At 47.3% G+C, this 22,090-nt stretch overlaps 1 protein-coding gene across 2 annotated transcripts in view; it reads left to right on the top strand.

Annotated features, from left to right (window-relative positions):
- The window catches only part of RAB3GAP1 (RAB3 GTPase activating protein catalytic subunit 1), a 1,600,561-nt gene that overhangs the window by 1,537,408 nt on the left and 41,063 nt on the right, over positions 1-22,090 (top strand). The window contains exon 24 of one of the 2 annotated variants that reach the window (XM_069616561.1): positions 14,855-14,875. The exons of the other annotated variant lie outside the window; for it this stretch is intronic. Coding sequence (XP_069472662.1) covers positions 14,855-14,875 — 21 coding nt within the window. The remainder of the gene's footprint in view (positions 1-14,854; positions 14,876-22,090) is intronic. 2 annotated transcript variants of the gene reach the window in all.

The following is a 22,090-nucleotide window of genomic DNA, read 5'->3' as shown; positions in this document are numbered from 1 at the left end:
CCAATCACAGGAGAAGGTACCTACCTCAGCTTTTCTGCACTTGTTGGGTCTAATGAGTCCTGCATTCATGTAGTGCCAGAGGCATGGCTACGTATGTGGTCGCTCCAGTGGCTTCTCAGTTGTCGGTGGTCCCATTTCCAGGGGTGCATCTCTTATCTCCTTCACGCCTAGTCGACATTAGTGAGAGACCTGGAATGGTGGTCCCAGAGTTACAGCCTTCTGAAAGGGGGCGTTGTTTCGATAACCCTGTCCCAACTGACTCTCATCACATCAATTTGATGGAGATGAGAGCAATCGGGCGGGTCCTGGTCACTGTCTTCTCGTCTGTACGGAGCAAGACTGTGCTGGTCCTCGTGGACAGCACAGTGGCCATGCAGTACCTCAACAAACGGTGGCGATGTGGGCCCTTTGCCTCTATGCAGAAAAGCAATGCGACTTTGGTTTTGGGTACCGGAGAACGATGAATCTTTCATCAAATTCCATGGAATTTCCTCAAACCATGGGGTGGAGGGCACTTAGATGGGTGATTGGGGCATCACCTGTGCAATGCATTCCTGCCAATCCCTGTCATACCGCTGGATCCACGATCTTGATCACTCCGAACTGGGCCCACAAAACGTGGTAACCAGAGTTGCTGGACATGCCCATCTGCCCTGCCTGGTGCCCGGCGCAGAGAGCAAACCTCTCCCAATCAGAAGGACAAATCCTACATCTGATCCTCAGCGGCCTGATGCTTAATATTTGGCTGCTGGATGGTTACAGTATAAGGAGTGGGATTTATAGGAGAATGTCTTGGGCGTTCTCCTCTCTTTTAGGCAACCCACCACCAAATCAATCCATTCATGCTTGCAGGTGGCGTTGGTTTTCGTCTTGGTGCCGAGAGAGGATCTTTTACCTGTTCCACATCCTCTGTTCTGGATTTTCTGCTTCTCTTGGCCATGACAGGCCTGCAGATTGACACCAATTAAAACCCTGCCTAAAGTCGTGTCCCAGGTGGCCTGGGGAAGGCAGACTCTTCCTAATCCCAACGCTGGCGGAGTTGTACTGCGGGAAGATCACCTGGGAGGAGATAGGATCCAGGGTGGTGGGGAGATTCTGTGGGACGAGACACAGTAATTTTCCTCTGGAAGGAAGAATCTTCCCAAGGTACCTAAAGGGGTAATGGCTTATTGTCATTTTAATGTGCCTAAACCTCATATTAGATCTAGGTTTGTGGACTGTAAGGTTGTAAAATCTGAGAAAACCTTACCAAAAGAAAGATCTTTTTGGGTATCCCAAACTAAACCCCTTCCTCAATCCCAAGGGTACAATGTAAAGGAATATGGAAATGCTGTTTACAGTAAACCACCTTTCTCTATAGCAGCTAATTCTCATAGCCCATCTCTTAATAACTTTAAGGCAATTAAATCTACCCTTGCAAGTAACTTAAATGTTACAAAAATTAACTTTGTTGAAGGGAACTACAAGTCCCAAAATTCCAGAAGTACTGGTACGAAGAAGAGAGCTGAAGAGGCATGCAGTTGTAACAGTCAGGCAATTAAGCTTAACAGCCATTGAGGGGCGTGGCTACATGGCCACGGACTAGGACATTCAATCCGGTGCTCCTGCTGATCCGACAGCGATCCAACGGCCAAACAGGCGTTTGAAGCTAGATACGGGTATTGGAACTGAAGCTACAGTGACATGAATATGCCGAGCACATAGCGGTGAATAGTGTCAGACGACATATATACGCAGAACAGAACGCGAAGCTTGGACGTTCCTGCGGGCAATCGCAACAGAAAAATGGCGCCTACCCAAGAACAAAGGAAAGCATTAATCACGCAGCTTGTGTGAAACGATATGGAGCCCCCTCTCCGATGGGTAGCAGCAACAGAGCCCAGACTGGAAGCCAGCCGCAGCTACAGCCTTCGAAGAGGAGCTGAATGAGAAAGCGGCCGTCAGCCGTAGCTGACAACAACGAGAAGCTGAGATACATTGTGTCACTGGAGACGCATGCCGAAACAACAGCGAATGGCCGCGGTGAACACATAATGAACGGGAAGCTGCAGAGCGGCCGTGAGAGAAGCGGACCCACGACTCGCGGTACATGCACTCGAGACAGCAGGAGAGGTGACACTTATCCGGCAGCCAAGATAGAGAGACACACGTGACCCCCTGCAACCTGCAATACAGTGAACAGCATATACGGAGGAGCAGGGCAGAGAGCCCGCAGGGAAGATGCGACCTAAGGGTCATGTGAACCGAAGCGCCGAGGTGGGGAGAGCACCCCTGTGCAGAACACCGGCAAGCCGCACGCAGGAGGCTGGCGTATGGACATTGATCTAAGTGTGCACAGCAGACCGCAACTCGTGAAGAGACACCATGCCCTGGGAAGGCGGATTTGAAGCGTCCTGGGCACCGTGCAGTCAAAGGTTTGATGCTGATGAGGGGGACATAGCCCCGGCTACGCGAGAATAATAGGAGCAATTATACTCAAGGCAGACAGACCGGGCCCCGGAGATGGTCACAGGAAGACAGTGGAGGGACGGAAAACCCGCACCAAGCCCCAGTTTGGGACTCGAAGGAAACTTAGCTGTAGCAAAGGGTGAGTGGTACTACAGGCAATACATACACCCATTAACAGCTAGCAGACACCATGAATATGGAACAGCGGGCACTGCACTGACATTATAGGCCTGAGTCAGTGAGACTTCAGAGGCATCTGAGCGGCCCCAAAAGGACAAAAAATAAAGATGAGCAGGCGTGTTGCACGTGGCATGGCTGTGAGGTGAAGGAGAGCGAGCACACAATAAATATAGTGCCGACATAAAGCACGTGAGGTACTATGCAAACAAGGGGTGCTGCATCAGCAAGTATCTGGATGTGAGGCAGGCCTGAGACCACGCTAGCAGAGCGAGGAGACGCAGCTGCATACCCTCGTCAGGTGGGAGCCCAGAGAAAATCAGACTATGGTTGCACAGAAATCATTAGGGAGTGGCCACACGATGTAAGCGCAGGTATAGCGCCAGCCACAAGACACCGGGGAAAAACCAGGACGTACTGGGCAATATGAATATGACAAAGGGGGAATTAGTAACACTCCAGGCGGAGATAGGCTGGCAAGGTGGGATACCCCTCCAAAACCACAAAATCGCGCTAGCAGAACGAGGAGACGCAGCTACACGCCCTCGTCAGGTGGGAGCCCAGAGAAAATCAGACCATGGTGGCACAGAAGTCATGAGTGAGTGGCCACACAATGTAAGCACAGGTATAGCGCCAGCCACAAGACACCGAGGAAGAACCAGGACGTACTGGGCAATATGAATATGACAAATGGAGGTCAGTAACACTCCAGGCGGAGATAGGCTGGCGAGGTGGGATACCCCTCCAACACCACGAACACAGAGCAGACGAGGCACGGCGGCCTCGCTCAACGCCACAAAAACATTGACCACGGACGTAGAGTGACAGCAAGGAGAAGCCCACGAGAACAGATTGAATGGCCTTCAACCCGGGAACAGAGAGCTATCATAGAGCAGCACCAGGCACGGCTGCCGTTACAGGTGCGAAAATGGCATCTAAGGTGCCCAAAGCCAAGGGGAAACAATCGACCCTTGAGGAGTTTGCAAAATCTCCACCAGTGGCAGAAGGGGCTAGACCTAAAGGACAGCATATGCAACAGGAGGATACCACAGCCCGTAATGACAAACGGATACTATATGCTATAGTGGAACTGAAAGTATCCTGGGAGAGCAAGATGGGCACCGCTATCCTGGAATTAAAGACCTCGCTGGAGTTCAAAATCGACGCAGTAAGTGTAGATGTTAATCTACTATGACGAGATGTCCAAGCGCTAGCTGAGCGCACAGGTAACTTGGAAAAAGAGGTGAAAGCCAACACAGGCACGTGCTCGACCACGCCAAAGAAATCCACACACTGAAACAGCAAGTGCATAAACTCGAGAGCAGAGCTGAAGAACCAGAAGGGCGTACACGTAGAAACAACGTGCGCATAGTGGGTCTTCCGGAATGCGAGGAAGGATCGGACCTGACAAATTACGTCGAGAACATGTTCCTACAAGAGATAACCGGTGGAACGAGCGCACAGAGCACTGGCTAGGAAACCACCACCGGGAGCCCCCCTTGTGGCCAATTATCACCAAGATACTGAACTATAGAGACAGAGAGAAAGTCTTGGAGCATTTCCGCAAAGGGGGGACGATAAGCAGAGCCTCGGCAACCATCATGGCGTACCCGGACTACACCCTCCTCGTGCAGAGACACCAAATTAATTATGTGGTGGTCAAAAGGAGGCTGCGGGAGGCGGACTACAGACACATGCTGCTGTATCCTGCGAGGATGAAAGTGCTTCACAAGAACAAAGCCTTTTTCCTTGACTCACCAGAGGAAGTGACAGCATGGCTAGACGCAAGGAACTGCCCAACAGGATAGAGAGCCCAGGTGGAGAGGGAGACAGAGAAGTGAATCGAAACCTTTGAAGGGCAGTAGGAGTGGACATATTGATCCCATGAAGATAAGTACGGCATAGATATGGACTTTGGGACGAGACTATAATTGAGCATTAGAACCGAACCCCTGAACGATAATATGTATGGACAATAGTTGGCCTGGGTTATAGAAAGTATATTATGTTTATACATAGGAACGCAACATAAACTGTAGCTTAATGCAGGAGAGATGCACCTAAACCCCCAGAAGGTAGATTAGTTAGGATATTAGTAGAGTAGTATCCCCCTGCTGGGTCCGGAGTAATGGCTAAGCCACAGAAAGGGACTAGATGCGGGCTAGCCTGAGATCCAGGGATGGAGCTGGGCAAGTGTTTGGGAAGTTGGGGCAGTTGGGGACGGGACGGGATGGGTGGAGGGTGGGTGGGGAGTTGGGGGAGGGTAACAGTTGAGGCTGGGGAGGGTGTGAGGTGGGGAGGTAGTTGGGGAGTTGGGAGGGCGGGGAGTTGGGGAGTTGAAGTGTTGTTGGTTAGGGGTAGTTTATATAGGGGGGAACGAGCTTATACACATGCGCACCTACGCCTCAGGCAGATGATTGGGAAATGCAAAGAAAGGGACGAGATAGGGATGAACTATGGGGGACCTTAAAGTAATTACCTGGAATGTCAGAGGGCTTAACAGTTACTTAAAAAGAAATAAAGTAATGATGTATCTGAGAAGGCAAAAAGTGGACATAGCCTTATTGCAAGTAACACACCTTACCAAAGAGAAACAGGAGATGGTAAAGAAAAAGTGGAGAGGGACCACCATAGGAGCAACGTATTCGGCATACGCCAGAGGGGTAATCATCTGGGTGGCGCCACACGTGCCCTTCCAGGTTCTTCAGGTCACGGCAGAGCCAGACGGGAGGATGGTAGTGATTCGGGGATTGCTAGAGAACAGAGAGGTGGGCATCATAAACACATACGCCCCTAACCAAGACACAGTGGCCTATTTTAGGACAATATATAGTAAGATCAGCCCCCACATAGGAGGCGCGTTAATATGGGGAGGGGACTTCAATTGCAGGCTGAACTCCAAAATGGATAGATCAGACACGAAACTAGACAAGCCCACCCCTGCAGCGAAAACACTACAAGCCCTGCTGAGAGACTTCAGGCTGGAGGACATATGGAGGCAGCAACACCCAAATGATAGGCAATACTCACATTACGCCACCCCTCATAACCTGTACACCAGACTGGATTATATGTTCGCCACTCCGGATCTAGTTGGGGAAATGACGGGCTCAGAATATAAGGCGAGAATATTATCGGATCACTCCCCCATAACCTTGACGTGGCGACATCAGCCCCCCAGAGCCAGGGTCCCAAAGTGGAGGCTCAGAGCTGAGGCATTAAAGGACACCACATTCCGGGAGAACCTAAGGAAGGAGATAATTGGGTATTTTGAAAATAACACAGGAAGCGTGGAGTCAGAGGGAACCCTCTGGGAGGCCTTTAAGGTGGTAGTGAGAGGCGCGGCCATATCTAAATCTAGAGGGCTCCAAGGGGGTATAGAGCGAGGTCTACAGGAGACAGAAAAGAAACTAGAAGCAATTATGAGAAGGGGGGCACCTCACAGACAGACGCCAAACAGGCGAGCCAATTACAACAGGCTTCTGGTGGACTCTGGGAGAGGCTATGTAATTTGAATTATAAAAAATACATCGAAAGGCAATATGCGGGGGGAGACAAACCGGGGAGGCTGCTGGCATGGCTGTACAAGAATGAGACACCAAGACCAGCTGTCAGGGAGATCATAGGAGAAGCGGGCCAGGTGTGGAACACCCAGGAGAGTGTGAACGAGGGATTCCTTAGATTCTACAAACCCCTCTATTAGGACACAGGCGGAACTGCAGAACAGGAGACTCGAGATACGCTAGAAGACATAGGACTGTCTAAATTGAATGAGGAAGACGGGGAGAACCTGGATTCCCCAATTACAATAGAGGAACTAGAGACAGTAGTAATACACCTGCCCATGAGTAGAGCCCCCGGAACAGATGGACCCCCCAGTGAATACTATAAGACGTATAGACAAGAAGTGCTCCCCCCACTGCTGCCAATCTTAAACGAGGCCTTTGAAAAAGGGAGACTGCCGGAATCTCTGAGGGAGGCGGTAATTATTCCACTTCTCAAACCCGACAAACCCAATGCAGAATGTGGGTCGTACAGACCCCTATCCATGTTAAATCAGGACAGTAAAATTCTTACGGCCGTGCTGGCGAATCGACTGAAGAGGGTAATAAACAAACTCATACACCCCGACCAAACCGGATATGTACCAGGCAGAAGCAAATCCGATAACCACAGGAGGCTCCACCAAATCATTGAACAGGCAGAGGGCGACCCAAGTGAAATAGCAATAGTCTTGTTAGATGCAGTGAAAGCCTTCGACTCTGTGAGGTGGCCCTGGATGATGGCGGCTTTGAAGGAATATGTGATGGGGCCAGGGTACCTGCGGTGGGTGAAGATGGTGTATAGCTCTCCAATAGCCAGTGTTAAAACAGGAGCGATAATTTCAGATAAATGGCAACTCAGCAGAGGCACGAGACAGGCCTGCCCATGGTCTCCGATGCTATACATCCTTGCACTAGAACCATTAGCGATCTGCCCGAGACAGCAGTATGAAGAAATAGGGGTTTACACCAAGGGAGGACTGCACTTGATATCATTGTACGCAGATGTTAGGGAGAATTCTCTGTAAAGGCTAATTTCCCAAACCTAGTGAGTCCCCCAGCAACTTTGCTGGATTTTTGGGGTTTATTTATTTCTCCTGCTAAGAGTGAGTCTCTTTTTCTCCCACTGTTTTCTCCCACTCTTAGGCATGATTTGAGAATGTCCTTTGACTGTGTAATGTGTTTTATGGGCTATGGGGTCATTTACTCCATAGGGCTTCATGCTTCATATGTTTTTGGTACGTGTGTTACACAGCACCCTCAGTGCAGTAACACAGGGGTGTCATAGTGACCCCCAAACATAGACTCAATACCCTGGGACTGACTACTGTCTCCCAGGGCATGTAAAGTCACCATTGGCTTTACTAGTCTTAAATTGTGAACAGAACCAGTACAAACCATCATATTGTGGAAGTACTGGCAGGGGTAATTCGATTGCCACTGGGTCTGTTTTACAAGGGGGCACTGTCCAGTCCCCCCTTGTCGAGTTTCTGGGTGGTGGCAGTGGATACCACGCAAAATATTCCACCAGAATATTTCCTATGGCATTTTCCCATTCATTTTAAACGCACCACTTTTTGGTGCAATGTTAAAGATACCGCCGGGTTATTTATTTAATATTTATTCCCCGGTTGGGTCTTTTTGCCAGGACTCGTTTTTAAAACGGCGTTTGTGTTCGCCTCTGAAACTCTAACCCAAGTAGAGCCCTTTGTTCCACTTTTTGGCTGGCTTCTCCACAGAAGCCCTCCAAATGGGGCCACTCTGTCTGGGGTCAACAGGATATGTGGGAGGGGGATTAGGCACCCTGGACTGAGTTTCCTTGGCAACTCACGTCACACACTTGTATGATTGGCCCAGTGGTGAGCGGCCCGGCTCACCACTTAGCATGTTTGAGTGACAGCTAGGCTGATGAATGGGGGGTTTGCTGCATAAAAGCAGGGCTTTGGGGACTGGAACTTCAGAAGTCGGCACAGGACCTAAAGAATCCGAAGAGGAGAGAAGCTGAGCCATCTACGACGACACCACCGGTGGAGCCCTGCTGTACTAAACTCACCACTTTCCCGACGACAGAGGAGATCTTCTTCCAGGAGAGTCTTCTTCCCTTTGAGCTGGTGGGACCAATCAGTTTGCCTTTTTTGCCTTCATGGACCGTCTTGTGGTCGAATCGCCCGTGCCAAGCCGGATAGCCACGCTTCACCACTACCGCGAATTAAAGGGTAGTACCTTTTAACCGGGAAACTCCGTGGCTGGTTTCTTCCCTGGCAGTGCAACGACCTCCAGCTTTCCTCCACGTCGAGATCTTCTCTTCCCCTGGACGAAGCCCCGACCTGCACCCACTGCTGGGAACAACTGCCCCTGCTGGAGCTTTCTCACCATTGCAGGTACTGTGTCCCGCCTGGTCTCCCTTGCAACAGACTGTCCAAGGTGTCCCATAAATCCTTGACTCTCTATCCTGGGGTGACCTCGGACCTGTTAACATTACCTTTCTAACTTGATCCAACCTCTTTTGACTTTTTCTGCAAAGACTTTGAGTGCATTTCCACTGTGTGATCTTGGGCACATTCCGCCTTGCTCTCTCCAAGAGTGGGCCTGATCTATGAACTTTTTGCTCTACAGTAGACCCTGCCTTTCTTGACTTGCTGTGGTTTCATAAAAGTGTTGGTACTGTGTGTTTTTCCTATTCTGCCTTTTCTCTCCCTTTTTAAACAAATTATTTGAGTGCCATCTACAGTTACACGCTCACCTCTGTTTTGCTAAATAAGTGGTGTCTTAACCTAGACTTGTCGAATAATTAACTAGGCAGGTGTATATACTCATAGTGACTGTGTTTGAACTTGCTTGACATATTAGTGCCAGTGTATTTTTTACAAGTATGTTTTTAAATAAATAATTATATACTTTTATACCAACGCTCTGGTCAGTGTTTGCTTGTGCTACTGTATTTTTAGCCATATTGTGTATACTCTATATACTGCCTAACATTTCTTGAGAGAAGTCTGACTGCTCAGCCACAGCTACCAGGTAAATCTGGGTGGTGCAGGCTGCTACCAATTAGGTTTACTGCTAACTCCTGTAGACTTAAACTTTTTGCAGTGGTCCCTAAGGGAACTGCAAAGGTTTCTGACTAACAGCAGATGATATGCTGCTATACCTGCGGTACCCAGAGGAAAACCTGCAATACATTTTAGAGGTGATGGAGCGCTATGCAACCCTTTCGGGCATAGCGGTGAACCCCAAAAAATCATGCATCTTCCCCCTGGGAAGGTACAGAGGAGTCCCACAGGAGAACTTGCCTATCCTGCAGATAGTCTGGCATACCAGTACATTCAGATACCTGGGGATTAAAATATATCACACGGTTGTAGATGAGCACAAATATAACATGGAGAGGGCGGTGGAAGGCATCAAGAATAGCATGGAGTTCTGGGCAAAGCTCCCCCTGTCCATGGTGGGAAGGGTGGCCTTGCTCAAGATGGTGGTTCTGCCTAGGCTCCTACATTTCTTTGCAAACATCCCATACATGTTGCCCAAATGCTTTTTTACTAAACTCCAAAGCTTATGCAGAGGCTTTCTGTGGCACAACTCCAGAAACAGAGTGGCCCTATGGAAGCTGCAGAAAACATACGACAGAGGGGGCATAAACTTGCCGAACTTTGAAATATACCACCTGGCATGGCAGTTACAATATGTCGCTAGGTGGCTGGCGGAAGACGAGACAGCAGAATTTAGATTGCTGAGGGGCGAATGTGACCCATACTTCTTAAAGGAACTGATATGACTGCCCAAACCAGAGATGCAAGGGCGATCAAGATTGTTGGAATTGGGCTGGAAGACATTGCATAAAGCGTGTGGAGCTATGGGAAACCCAACCCCATGCTCCCCACAGTTGCTACTTGTGGCGCTCTCTGGGGCGGATGAGCAGCTGAGAAAAGGGATCCGTAAACACTGGGAGCCGGTAGGCCTGGCGACCCTGGGAGATATATGGAAAAAGGGGAGGCACTGGACTTTCAAACGATAGTGGAAGAAACAGGGGTACATACTGGGCAGTATATTACATATAATAGAATAATAGAATAGTCAAATGGATGAAGGAAACATGGTCCGAAATAGCACTGGCAGAACAACCGGACACGGCCATAGTGACGATGTATGATATCCCGGATTTATAAACTGGTGATGTCTAGAGTGGGTAAGGAGCCGCTCCAACTGAGGTGGGACTGGGAGCAGGAAGCGGGTGAACCTATGCAAGACGAGTAGTGGGAAAGAGCTCAGAGATGCCATAAAAAGGTGTCTAGAAATGCTAGGCTGCAGCAGATTCAGCTTTGTCACCCATAGGGCGTACATGACCCCCCCGTAAAATCGCCAGATTTGGAAGCACAGCTATACAAAAATGCCCCAAGTACAGGGAGGTGGATGCTGGGATGATCCATATGTTCTGGGCGTGCCCGGAGTGGGAAAATTCTGGGGGGAAGTTAAACTATGACTTTTTGAAAAGGGAATTAAGCTAGATGTGGAATCGGTGTGGGCATTCATGTTGGGGGGATTTACCAGACCATGCAACCTGAAACATGTGTGCAAACTCAAGGACCTGGCCTACATACTGGCCAAAAGGAGAATAGCCATGAGCTGGAAGGCAGCCCACAGACCCAGATTAGAGATATGGTGGAATGATTTCCTGAAATGGGCAGGCGCTGAGACAGCAGCATGGCATGAGGCAGCCAGCAGAGGGGAGGATAATGAAGTGGGACCTCTGATAGCATGGAGACAAATGATAGCCACATTGTCGGGACCCCCCCATGTCAATTCCAGTGAAGATGACATATCCAAGATCGATGAAGGGGATTGACCCCAAGAGGAAGGAAATTCGAAACCCTGAGGTGGAAGCTCGAGTTAAGGGGGACAGAGGGGGGAACACAGTAATAAAATATATGTAACGTACGCTAAGAAGCTTGTAACTGAAAATGTCGAGTGTGATGGTTATGTTATGTTTTGTTTGTGGAAAAACCAATAAAAACCTTTATTAAAAAAAAAGCCTAACAGCCATTGTAGGAGTCAGGCAATTGGGCCTAACAGCCCACACCTGAAGGAACCTGGGAGGCATAATAGGCTGCCTCAAGGTGCAGGCAAGAGGTAGGCATGGAAGGAGCTGGAACGTTAGCTGGAGTGCAGACTGTAGCAGTGGAAGTAGAAAGAAGGCACGAGTCTGGCAAACCAAGCAGAAGTGGGAGAACAAGAGGGGCACCGGAACTTGGAGACATCAGATTTCACCTGCGTGTTCCGAGAGACTCCTGTTCCCCCAAACTCTGAAGTGCAAAGGCTGCGCAGCAGAAGAAGCAGGAGAGATTGTTTTACACATGTGAGCTGGATTGCTGTGGTTGCTGAGGTTTAGGAGACTGAGGCAAGAAGCAATTGTCAAGCCGATGGTCTCAGGAGTACAAGGAACTCCCAAAATGTATGGGCGGACTGGAGATACCTGTTCAGCAGAAAGGTGTGGGTCCCCAGCAAGCCAGAAGCAATAGAAGTCCTAGTGGAAGTCCAGAAAGCAGCACAACCCGCAGAAGGAGTGTTTCAGAAGCCGGTGAGCGAAGCACAGCATTCTGAAACATTGCACAAGCCTTGCCGGTATCAGTAAACGGCTCCTTAGCCACACCCCATAAGATTGTAAGCAAGTAGAAGTTGTATTGAAAATCCTCTGAACAATGGAATTTTAACACACACGTTTAAAGTGAAGAGCTACTTACTCACCTAAGAATCTAACATTACCAAAACCCATACTTCTACTATTCAAAGCCTATTTCTATTCAAAGAGTGGTTACGTGTCCCTAATTAAGAAGAGGGAATGCTGGTAAGACCATTTCCGAATATTTAACTTTGACAATACAAGATTTACAATCTTTGCCGTGGGAAAACTACATTAAAAGATGCTCATGTGTGCCTAATTGTGATTTCCCAAGGCGGCCTGAAATCTATCCTCTTCTTCTACAGGAATACAATTACATATCCATCTTTAAAGATTGAAAACTACATCAAAGAGTGGTCGCGAGTGCCTAATTGTAGTTCCTTCCGAAAGGCTGAACTCTATACTTTGTATAAAAGTGACATACCTTTCATTCACAAGACATTAAAGAGTGTGCACTGTTGAAGAGAAGAACATGCATTACCCAAGCCAAGAGGCACCCCATTCTAACAGTGAAACCAACCTTTTGCAGAGTTAAAAAGCAATCCAGCAATACTTTGAAGTTACTAACAGTTAATTGGCCTAAGCCAACAGTGTGCAAGTATTACCTGAAGCTAAGAGAGTGACACCAAGGCATCTGGGTAATTGCTGGGCTGAAAGTGGCAGAAAGATGCAGGTAAAGTTAAGGAAAGGGAATTAGCTTCTTGTAAAGACTATTTTGAAGCAGACTCAACCTGTAATGCTCAAGACTGTGGAAGCCGGAGAGAAGCGAGTCTGAAAGTCAACCCCACGTTGTTATAGTGGCAGATGGACAAGAGGCTGCCCCTTTGAATGATGCTATTCAGAGGATGAGTGCCTTGCCTACCTGAGGAGGTTGAAGTGCTTTAAAAATCTATCTTGTCTAAAAGTCATTGAAGCTATGGCAGTATTCCAACAAATTGAAACTAAAGAGGTATATCTGGTTGTCAGTAGATGTTACATTGTAGTTGTCGTAACCAAGGCGAAATACTGTGGGACAAAGGTGACTGTTCTCATGGTAACACAAGTAGAAATAGAGTTTTTGAAGTAGAAGCAGCAGTATTAAGTCATCCCGACAAGTATACTATTTTGAATGTTGAAACTATAATTCAAGGAATCCTAACTGTTTACCGAGAACTGTGTATCCTTGACAGTGTGGATATTGTATTTTCTTTTGAACTGTGGCAAATATTCCTGTATGAGTGACAAAGCATCGTGGCCAGGATTACCATTGCGTCTATTTTGCTAGAAGTGGAAAGTGGATAACTTCACCCAAGAGAGGAGATTTGTTCCCAGTGGAACGTTTGTTGATGAACGTTTTCTTTGTCTTTGAAACTTCAAGAATTGAGTTAAGACATTTTCTATCTTTGAATGCACATTTGCCGAAGTGGCTTTAATGTCCTAGGAGATTTCCCTTTCCCAGGACTCAGAGGGTCATTTGAAAATATGAATGTTGGTTATTTCATGTTGAATTGCCATATCTTTTCTTTATGTATTTATTGTTTAGTGTGAAGGCCAGTTATCCTGTGTTACAGTGTATTCCCTTAGCTTTAGGTTAGGCAGAGAATTCCTCAGTAGAGTAGGGATAGAGAGGTATTTTGATATATTTTTTTACAATAAAAACGGCCTATTTTGAGAATTCCTCAAACAGTTGTCCGCCTCGCATTACTGACCCCTCAAAATTGATAATAATTGTCTTTATTAAAGCATCACAGTGGTCTCCCCTCTAGGCAGCTTTGGTTGTCCTAAACTGGTGGTGTAGGTGTATTCTCTTTGGAGTATGTTAGAATAGTAACTATGTCATGTACCTGCCATATATGATACAACCAAAACGATGTCACTTAAAATATATGAATATAATAGTTGTGATTTTTTAATCATCCATATGACGTATTATACCTTGCTGCCATTTCGGTTTTCAAGAGGACTTGGGAGAAGGGTTATTTTTTCATGATTGCCACAGTCCTTCAATTCCTGCGGGGTCTATGCAATCAGTTTCCCCCACGCCACTTTGTTGTTCTGGCATGGGATTTAAATGTAGTGTGAACATTTCTTATGGGATCTCCGTTTTAGCCCCTTCATTCTTGTTCATTACGATTTCCTCAACCTCACCCTTCCAAGTCAGAGTAACAATTCCATTGGCTGGAACCAGTGCAGGCCTGAGCTACTCCATTTCTGGGACAAGAGAGGCAAGGAAAGAGGACCAGCTTTTTGATGTTTATGCTGATGCCTGTGCTGGAAGGGCTGTGACCAAAACAAGGGGATGGGACATGGGAGCAGGGAAACCATACACGCTGTAGTGACTACTGTAATTCTAGTCCTGAATCCCCCTTCCTCTATATGCATTCTCTCCTTCCATCTGAATAATTTAGTTTGCCCTTTTCCTGCTGAGAGCACCAGAAGGAATGAGGTAAAGGAGCCTAAGGAGTGGAGTCATGGGTGTGCCGCTGCACATGCCTGTCTCTGCGCATACCATTTTTTTAAGGGGAAGCGTGCACACAATTGCTGCTAAGTGCTCCGTTCTGTCCCCACCCGGAGGGAACTCCCTTCAGTTTGAAGGAAAGGTGACTTAGAACTAGGAATAGATTAGTCACTACGGTGAGTAACTTTTCCTAATTGCTTCTTGATGCATAACGTTGAAAACTCTCAGTAAGTTTAAAATATACAGATTAAAGAACTGGAGTTGCACAAATTTGTATAACTTGTACTTCAATTCCAAGTATTTATTACATGTTTAAATCTCCCTTTAAACATCAAACATGTTTTTGTTTAAGATGTTGTCCTGTTTGTTACATTTTTAATGTTGTTTTTGTGTTGTGGATTTTTCATGTGCAATATGAATGTTTTGTTCTTCCTAAAAATATAATCCTGACAAAAAATGTGTCTTTTTAAACAGGACATTTTAGAATCTCTAACCATTTGTGCTATACACAATCTTATAAGTACCTTTCTTCTATCTTTTTTACTGTTAACTTTTCTTGTCCTTTCCAAGCTGACTGAATCTTCTGATGAGGTAACCTCTTTTTCTATCTCACTTTCAATTCATCCTCATAACCATGATAATACAACATAGTTTTGTTCATGCATTGTCATTCTGTTGCAGTTTTTGCTGACTTTGCTTTGAAAGTCTATTTATAGTCTTTTGTGTGCGTTTTGTTTGTGTGAAAACAAAATGTTGTAAAATAATACGCACATTTGAATACAGATTAACAGAAAATGGTGCAGTTCTCCAGCATGGGGCCTTACGTGGGTTCACATGCTCATGAATATTCCCCATCGTCAGCTGGGAATCCTCAGTAATATTAAAGCAGTTTCGCTTTAAAGGCAAAAACTGCTTGTCGCTTCTATAGCCTATTGCTGTTGCTTTGGGTCATACTGCCCAGCCAATGACATTGGTCCTCCTAAGTTCCACCCCTGGTGGCCATCTTCCAATTTCTACTGCATGTTTTCGTCTTGGGAGTCTTCGTGTTTCGCTCCTCGAAATATTGCTAACCTTTTTTCCTATGTTTGTGAGAAACCGTCTTCAATTCATCCTTTCCGTTATCGTCGTGACTATAGGTGGTGGGTCCCATCCCCAGACGAGATCCGTTCCATCATCGGATCTCCACATTGTGTGAGGTCGCAGGCCCAGGCTTGGGCCTTCTTTACACGCACCATGGCGGACGCCACGAGAAACAGCCTGCTTGAAATGCAGCCTGAAAAACATCTTCATTGAAGATCTGCATCTTAAAATGCATCTACTGCTTGCATCCAGACCACTACGCAGGCGGATGTTCCATCTCCCAGGCCTTTTCTTCAAGAACGCGGAAAGACCGCCATAGAAGGTTAGTGATGTTGATTGAAAAGGGGAGTGCCTCTGATTCCACCTCCGTGTGCAGTCCTGCCTCTTCCAAGGTCAATAGGCCTAAAGAGCGTGCTCCCTCGTGCAAGAGGTCTAGATCCTTTAAGGACACTTCCCGGGGGAAGATACCATAAAAGACTAAGTCTCAAGTTCCGAATTTATCAAGCACTGCGGCTGAAGAGCCACCGTCGGATAAACAAATGGTTGTCACTGCCTTCCCTGCCAACTGGTACTCTTCCGTCAAGTGGACAGGTCCCTTATGCGATAGAAAATCATTGACGCCAGCTGCAAAGCACAAGGCTTCATCATTACTGACCTTGTGGAAGGTTTACTTTTTGAACGGCGAGAGTCCTCGAGGAAGACTGTAGTTTCATTTCCCCCTCTGCATGACGTTTGGGAAAATGGCATGCTGGTTCTGAAGGCCCCGGACATGTCCCTTGCAAAAAACGACCACTTGGAGAAGAAGTACCGGGCCCCTGACATGGCCTCGGAGTGCCTCAGATCCCAAACGTCACCAGACTCTGTGGTCTCTGCAGCGGCTAGGAATAGATCCTCTAATCCATACTCCTCTTCTATGGTTCCTCCCGATCAGGAGGTTAAGAAACTGGACGTGACTGGGAAACACATCATCAAAACTGCAGCATCTACGATCAAAGCCACCAATGCGTTGGCCATTCTCTCGAGGTGCAATAGTGTTTTGGTACAAGTTGGAACCCATTCTTGACTTCCTCCCAGACAACAAGAAGGCTGAAGCTCTAGTTTTGCTCCATAAAGGGGAAGTTGCCTCCAAACATGCTGTCCCTGGACATCGCAGATTCAGCCTTCCCGAAGATGTGTAATGGATGGAGTGTCCCTCTGCCGCCAGCGCTGGCTTAAGGCCACCAACTTCCGCCCTGATGTGTAGATGAAGGTGGTGGACATGCTATTCGATGGTGATAATCTTTTCAGGAAAGGGGTCGTCAAACCCTCCAGTGCATAAAAAAGGACACGGAAACAGCACGTTAGTTAGGCACTCTCGAGTGGAGGCAGTCCTTTGGATCTTCCAAGGGGAAGGTCTCAAGATCATCTGAAGGGTTCACCTCACCCTATCGTCAACCCTCCCATTGAGGATCCCAGCATCGTTGTGCGCTTCAGCCGCCAAAAAGCTGATGCCAAAGCAATCCTGACCTGGTCCAGGGCATGTGCCCTCACTTCAGCACCCTGGTGGGAGGCCAGTTGTCGCAGTTTGCCAATGAGTGTTGCAAAATCTCAACAGACAATGGATGTTCAATTTCATCCAACAGGGTCTCACACTGGAATTCCAAGGCAAATGCTCTCGCACTCCTCCCATCTCCAGAGAAGAACAGCACTTATGACGGCTACTGATGGAGGTTCATGCCATGTGTACAAAAGGGGCACTAGAACCGGTTCCTCTGTGGCTCCGTAGTGTACTCCAGATACTTTCTTGTCCGAAAGAAGTCAGGAGGATTGAGTCCCATTCTGGACTTAAGACGCCTCAACAAATTGCTCAAGTCCCAAAAGTTTGTTATGGTCGCGTTGCAACATGTGCTCATCCACCTGGAAAAGGGAGATTTCCAGGCGACCCTCGACTTGGAGGATACTTACTTCCTCATCCCCATTCATCGTAGGCACTGAAATATCCTGCATTTTTGCCGTTCAGGGAAGACATTTCCAGTTCAAGGCCCTGCAATTCGGCTTAAAATCGGCCCCAAGTGTGTTCACCAAGTGATTGGCTCCAGTGGCAGCACACCTTCGGCGAGGGGGAATCTGCGTCTATCCCTACCTGTATGATTGTCTGATCCGATCCCGCTCTCGCGCGATGACAGTCCAACACACCGCAGAGACCACCCAGATCCTAACTTCTCTGGGCTTCTCGATAAACGATCCGAAATCCTGCCTATTATCATCTCAGAACACACTATTTCTGGGGGCCCACCTCAACAGTGTCATGTCTAACGACACCCTCAGAGGACAGAATAAAAGCCACTTTAGGGAAGGTTCAACGTTTATCGGCAACTCACGTTGCAACAGTCTGATCCATCGAGTCCCTGCGGGGGGATGATGTCCTCGTGCATCCACCTGGTGCTTTTTGCAGACTGCAGATGAGGTCCCTTCAAGAGTTTCTGGATTCCAGATGTAAAAAAATCACTGGCTTATGAACCGACAAGATCAACCTCAATCTGGCTTTCTGTGAAGCCCTACATTGGTGGTCCATTCACCCTCATCTCTCGCAGGGAGCTCCTTTTCAGGTCCCTGCTCATCAGGCCACAGTCACTACAAGCGCCTTGCTTGAAGGTTGGGGTGCTCACATAGACCAGCTGCACACCAGAGGCCTGAGTAGAGGGAGTTGCATAACATCCTAGAACTGCGGGCAGTCTTCTGGGCCCTGAAGATTTGAAGCCTCAGCTTCAGGGGCTGGTAGTCTGTGTCTTCACGGACAACACAACCAAAATGTTTTACATCAGGAAGCATGGTGAGACTCTTCCGGGAGGCGCAGAACCTATGGCACTGACCATCGCTCAGCAGATGTTCCGTTTCATCTGGAAGAAGTTCACAACACCATCGCAAACTTGCTCAGCAGGGAGCTATGGTGCTGCCACAAGTGGGAGCTTCAACAGATCCAGGTATATCTTCTCTTCAGCAAGTGGGGTCACCCTTAGATCAACCTTGTTACCACGGCAGCCAACTACAAATGCCAGAACGTTGCCAGCAGATATCTTTAAGCCACAAGCCTAGGAGGCACCTTATCGTTCTCTTGGGAGGGCCGGTTTCTGTACGTATTCCCACCAATTTCACTGCTGCTAAGTGTGATCAATACACTCAGACAGTTCCGCTGCAAGATGATGCTCATTGTACCGACTGACCCAGGCAGATCTGGTATCCAGACCTTCTCTTTCTGTCGGTGGCTCCAGCCGTCAAACTGCTTCCTCTTCCAGACCTCCTTTCCATGGAAAGAGGGTCAATCCTGCATCATGACCCTGAGTCGCTGAGCCTCACAGCCTGCTCCTGCAGCCCTAGAGTTCTGACACCACTCGATACCTCTGGAATGCAAGAACATACTGGCTAAAGCCAGATCTCTGTCGACAAGTGAAAACACTCTACAGAGTGGTACCACTCAGAGAGGATATCTCCACTACGAGTTACAGTCCGACAGTTTCTGCCTTATCTGCTTGCTCGGTTTGGGCTAGCCCATGCTTCTTTCCAGGTGCATTTAGCCGCTATACTCTGGCTCCTGGCAAGCTCTCCCTATGGTCTCATAAGCTTGTGAAGGAGTTCCTCAAGGGCCTCTTCAGGACATTTCCTCAGGTGAAAACTCCAGCTCCAGCTTGGGAGCTAAATGTGGTTTTGACAAAGCTAATGGCTCCACCCACTGAACCAATGCATCGAGCATCTTTAAAGTTTCTGTCTTGGGAAATAGCCTTCCTAGTGGTTATCCCCTCAGCTAGGCATGTTGGAGAAATTCAGGCTCCCTCATGTAAACCTCCATATCTGCCATTCCCTCCTTCCACGGTGGTTTTGCGGACTCATCTGTCCTTTATGCTTAAAGTGCCATCTGACTTTCACTTGAACGAACCTTCGGTCTTGCCGGTTTTCTTCGCTAACCCTTCTTCGCCTACAGAGAGGGCATTGCATCCACTGGATGTTTCACATGCCTTGAAGTACTATGTGGCACGCTCCAAATCGTTTTGAAAGATTTCTCAGCTCCTAGTTGCTTTCAGACCTATGGGACATGGGAACGGCCTGTCCGAGGATTCCATCTCCAGGTGGCTCTGTGGTTGTAAAATGCATTGCCATTGTCTGGCCAACAGACCCCTACCAGGCCGGCCGAGAACCCATTCTACCAGAGCCATCTCAGCAATTACAGTGTCCCTCTCTGGTGTTCCTCTGCTCGACATCTTCAGGGCTGCTACGTGGAGGTCTACCCACACCTTCACGAGATTCAACTGTGTCGACATGGATTCCAGGGAGGAATCCCGGGTCGGCCAAGCAGTGCTTTGCAACCTGTTTGCAGAGGTGACTCTGTTCCAGGGGTAAGTGGATTGCTTCTGTGAAGCCTTTACACCTCCCATGTTTGTGTTTGTGTACTGCTGTGTAATCTTATTCATGAGCATGTGAATCCATTTAAGACCCCATGTTGGAGAATGAGTTACTTACCTGTAACTCTTGTTCTCCACCATGGGTTTTACATGGATTCACATGCAAACCCACCCTGTTTCTCCCCTCTGGCTATTCTTGGTTCTTACTGCCACTTTACATGCATGATCAAATCTGAAGATGCCACCAGGGGTGAAGTTTAGGAGGACAAATGTCATTGTTTGGGGCAGTATGACCCAAAGTGACAGCCATAGGCTATAGAAGCGACAAGCAGTTTTAAGCCTTAAAGCAAAGCTGCTTTAATATTAGAGGAGTACCAGCCTGATGATGGGGAATATTCAGGAGCATGTGAATCAATAGAAGACCCATATTGGAGAACAGGAGTTACAGGTAAGTAACGTGTTCCTTATTCAAACAGGTTATTTTCCAAGATGTTCAGACTGGCAATTCAAAGGTGTTGCGAGTATAAATGTCTGTCTGTGTACTTTAAGAAGACATGCACGCCACTTTGTAATAATAATAATAATAATAATACCACTATGTTCTCAGTGGAACAATAAATGCAATATTTAATTACTACTTTCACATTTAGCCACCTTACTACCATGGGCTCACTGCACCTTTTCATGCCAGCAGAGGTGACCAGACACCTCTAAGCACATTTCAGGTCATTATTGTAGTAACCTACCTTCAGCAATGCACCGTTTTGCGTTCTGACATAGTGTGTCTTGACTTTTAATTCACCACTAGATCCTCTCTGACAGCGCAAAAAAGGCAGAGATTTGACCAGGCCTCCATGTCTGAATTCTTCTCTAGGATGTGGAAAATCTTTGATGAGGAGGGTAACCTTATACTTTAAGGGTTAGAAACCATGTTTGGAGAAGTTGAGGATCTTGCAGAGGAATTATATAGTCCAGAAGAAAGTCTGACAGACATAGCTTCAATTTGCGGGATGAGTGTCCTGGATACCTCACCTGAATTAGAATTACTGTGGGCTTTGGCCTAATGAAAGCACAGTGTGCCTTTTTAGAGGATTGCCATGGTGATTGACTGTCTGTGAATCACCGCTCCTCTAGTGGCAAAGGTGTCTGACGAAGTCCCATGCCTGGTTTTGAAGACCCAGTGGGGTGACTCAGGGGCCAGGTGCTTCCCAGTGGAATTGGTTGATGGGGGAAATATAGGGGGGTGGTATGGGGAGGATCTCCAGGTCATCCTCCTTTGGCCCCCATCACAGGAGGTCAGTACACAACCCTAGCCATTTAGTCTTTTAAAATATGATGGTCCTAGTATACTTGAACCTCCCCTGTACCCCAGTACTCTTATTTGGGGAATGAACACATTCCCCAACTGAGAGAACCTAAAACATTTTTTACCAGACATAACATTCTGAACAGGAAAAACAAACTATTCCCTTTTAAATCGCGTCAATTTCATCCACATGGGCCCAGTAATTTTTGTTCTGATACTCTTGCAATCATGACACTGTATCAGAAAAGTCATGGCGAAACCCCAGTAAGATGCTCTGGAGACCAACACTTCATACTATGTTGTGAGTTTTTGACAGTGGGTTTCCCTGCTTGAGGGCTCCAGAGACATTCACTTGTTACAGTGCTGCAAACTCAAATTTCTGCAACCGTGAATTCCTCCATGTGTGATACAAGGTTAAAAACACATTCTCTTCTGGAAAAGCTATTCCTTGCCGAGGATACAATGTTGCAAATTGATTACTAGCTATTATTATTTGTTTTTATTTTATTTCTATTTTTATAAAAAGAGAGTCGAACAGGAAGTTCCAATTCTTCACAGTATATAATCAATCCCTAGCGGTTGTAAATTTATGAGTTGACCGCACCCGGAGCATTGAAACCAAGACCACTTGGGTTAAATTAGAGAGGAGATTTCAGAAGAGCATTCAAATAATTGACGATGGCGCAGACATGTTTGATGTTGTTGCCAGAGGAAATCAAGAGCCACCATATGCCCATCTAAGGGAGCAAATTTGCCTAGATGTAGCGCACGGAGGTCGCGGGTTGCCTGACAGTCCAAGATTAAGTGTTTCAAAGATTCAACTGAGTCTAGGCAAAAGCGACAACAGTTATTTGTCGATGGATGTTTCCTTTGCCATAGAATTTCCTTCGTTTTCAGAATGTTTAAACGAAAACGGAGGAATTGTTCACGATAATGGCAGGAATAGCAGAGTGTCAGGTATGTTGGCTGTAGGTTTAATTTTTTTTGTGCATTGCCCAGCCAGTTGGAAGCAGCCAGCCTTTCACGTTTCTCTACATTGACGAT

Source organism: Ambystoma mexicanum, chromosome 9 (assembly GCF_040938575.1).
Source record: "Ambystoma mexicanum isolate Mex_15411 chromosome 9, UKY_AmexF1_1, whole genome shotgun sequence".
NCBI lineage: Eukaryota > Metazoa > Chordata > Amphibia > Caudata > Ambystomatidae > Ambystoma > Ambystoma mexicanum.
The sequence above is the reverse complement of the archived record's forward strand: the minus strand, read 5'-3'. Positions and strand labels throughout refer to the sequence as shown.